General features: G+C 49.7%; 1 protein-coding gene across 1 annotated transcript; it reads right to left on the reverse strand.

The window, feature by feature from the left end:
- Window positions 1–254: 254 nt before the first annotated feature.
- Window positions 255–1,160, reverse strand: LOC117436142 (mas-related G-protein coupled receptor member B2-like). The gene has a single exon (XM_034062381.1). It carries the CDS (start codon window positions 1,158–1,160, stop codon window positions 255–257), a length of 906 nt encoding a protein of 301 aa, XP_033918272.1.
- Between the last annotated feature and the right edge of the window lie 206 nt (window positions 1,161–1,366).

The raw sequence follows: 1,366 nt of genomic DNA on the forward strand, positions 1-1,366 counted from the left end.
GCTCTCAGCATTGTCCACGCTGAGAGCGTTGTCCAGGCACCCCAGTGTGGCCAAGTGTGAAGGTCATAGAACAGCTGCACCCCTCTGTTTCCTGCCTCTTTCTGACAAACATTCACGATGAACATAAACGTGTGTACTCTACCGAACACCCTGCTGCAAACAACATCCTTTGTTCTGTCTCTCAGGCATGAGAGGGAGTCAACTCTCAGCTAGGTTCCCATCCATTACAGGGTCATTGCAAGGGGGAGCAGAGCTCAGGCCTCCCCCTGCCCAGCAGGGCCTTGGGCAGTGCTCTCCATGGGGATGCCCTCAGGCACGGGGCTCTCCTCCTTGCTCCTCGCTTTCTCTTCAAACACTCTGCGCAGGGCGGCTTGGATGGAGCCTTGGAAGCGGCGCTGCCGGCAGCTCCCCACCAGGAAGTAAATGACTGGATTGATGCTGCTGTTCAGCAGAGCCAGAACCAGAGTGGTGTTTTCTGGAAATAAATTACGCGAAAGGGACAAATCGAAGAAAACCTCAGCACTGAAAGGCATCCCAAAGGCAAAGAAGAAGATGACATTGAGCACAACAGCAACATAGAGTTTCCCCAGGCTCCGTCTCTGTGAGCCACATCGGAGCCTTATGACCATGGACGCGTTGGAAATCAACATCAATAATGACAATATCACGGAATAGGTAATGGCCACACTTTTAAATATTGTTACATGAATTTCATCAAATTTGAAGCAAAGATAAATGGACAACATGAAAGAGCCGATGCTGGCCCAGAGCACCCCACTCATGATGCCTGACAAGTGCTTTGGGCGGTGGCAGCGATACCAGATTGGGAAGATGACAGAGACAGAGCGCTCCGTGCTGAGGGCTGTCAGGAGACCCAGGCTGCTAAGGACAAAGAAGTGGCACAGGAATTCAATTGCATCTACAAACTTTTCAAAGAAAGGATAAAAAGAATCCAAACCGTAACAAATTATTGTTAAGTTGAAATATGCCAATGTGAACAGAAAAAACAAGAGGAGCAGACAGCAGTCAGCAACAGCTACATTTAGGATGTAGACAGTGAAATGGTTCTGCTTCATCTGGAAGCCCAGGAACCACAAGACTATCCCATTCCCCACCATTCCAAAGACACAGATCACCAAAAGGAAAGCTAGCAAGACCATAAGTCCACCCGATGCATGTAAACATTTACGTTCATCATGATCCACATTGCTCCAATTTCCATCACGTGTGTAATTCAGAGAGACGTCTGTTGTGTTGGTGCCCTCCATGGAGAATGAGGCTGGTCTGGGTGGCCACCTTCTCCCTCTGCCACCACCTCCTAGGAGACACAAGCAATGGGAAGGCAATGAGGGCCATCGGCGTTCCC

Source organism: Melopsittacus undulatus, chromosome 4 (assembly GCF_012275295.1).
Source record: "Melopsittacus undulatus isolate bMelUnd1 chromosome 4, bMelUnd1.mat.Z, whole genome shotgun sequence".
NCBI classification, from domain to species: Eukaryota; Metazoa; Chordata; class Aves; order Psittaciformes; family Psittaculidae; genus Melopsittacus; species Melopsittacus undulatus.

Excerpts from the sequence above, each read along its gene's own strand:
- LOC117436142 (XM_034062381.1), bottom strand. The coding sequence starts at position 1,160 with ATGGTCTTGCTAGCTTTCCTTTTGGTGATCTGTGTCTTTGGAATGGTG.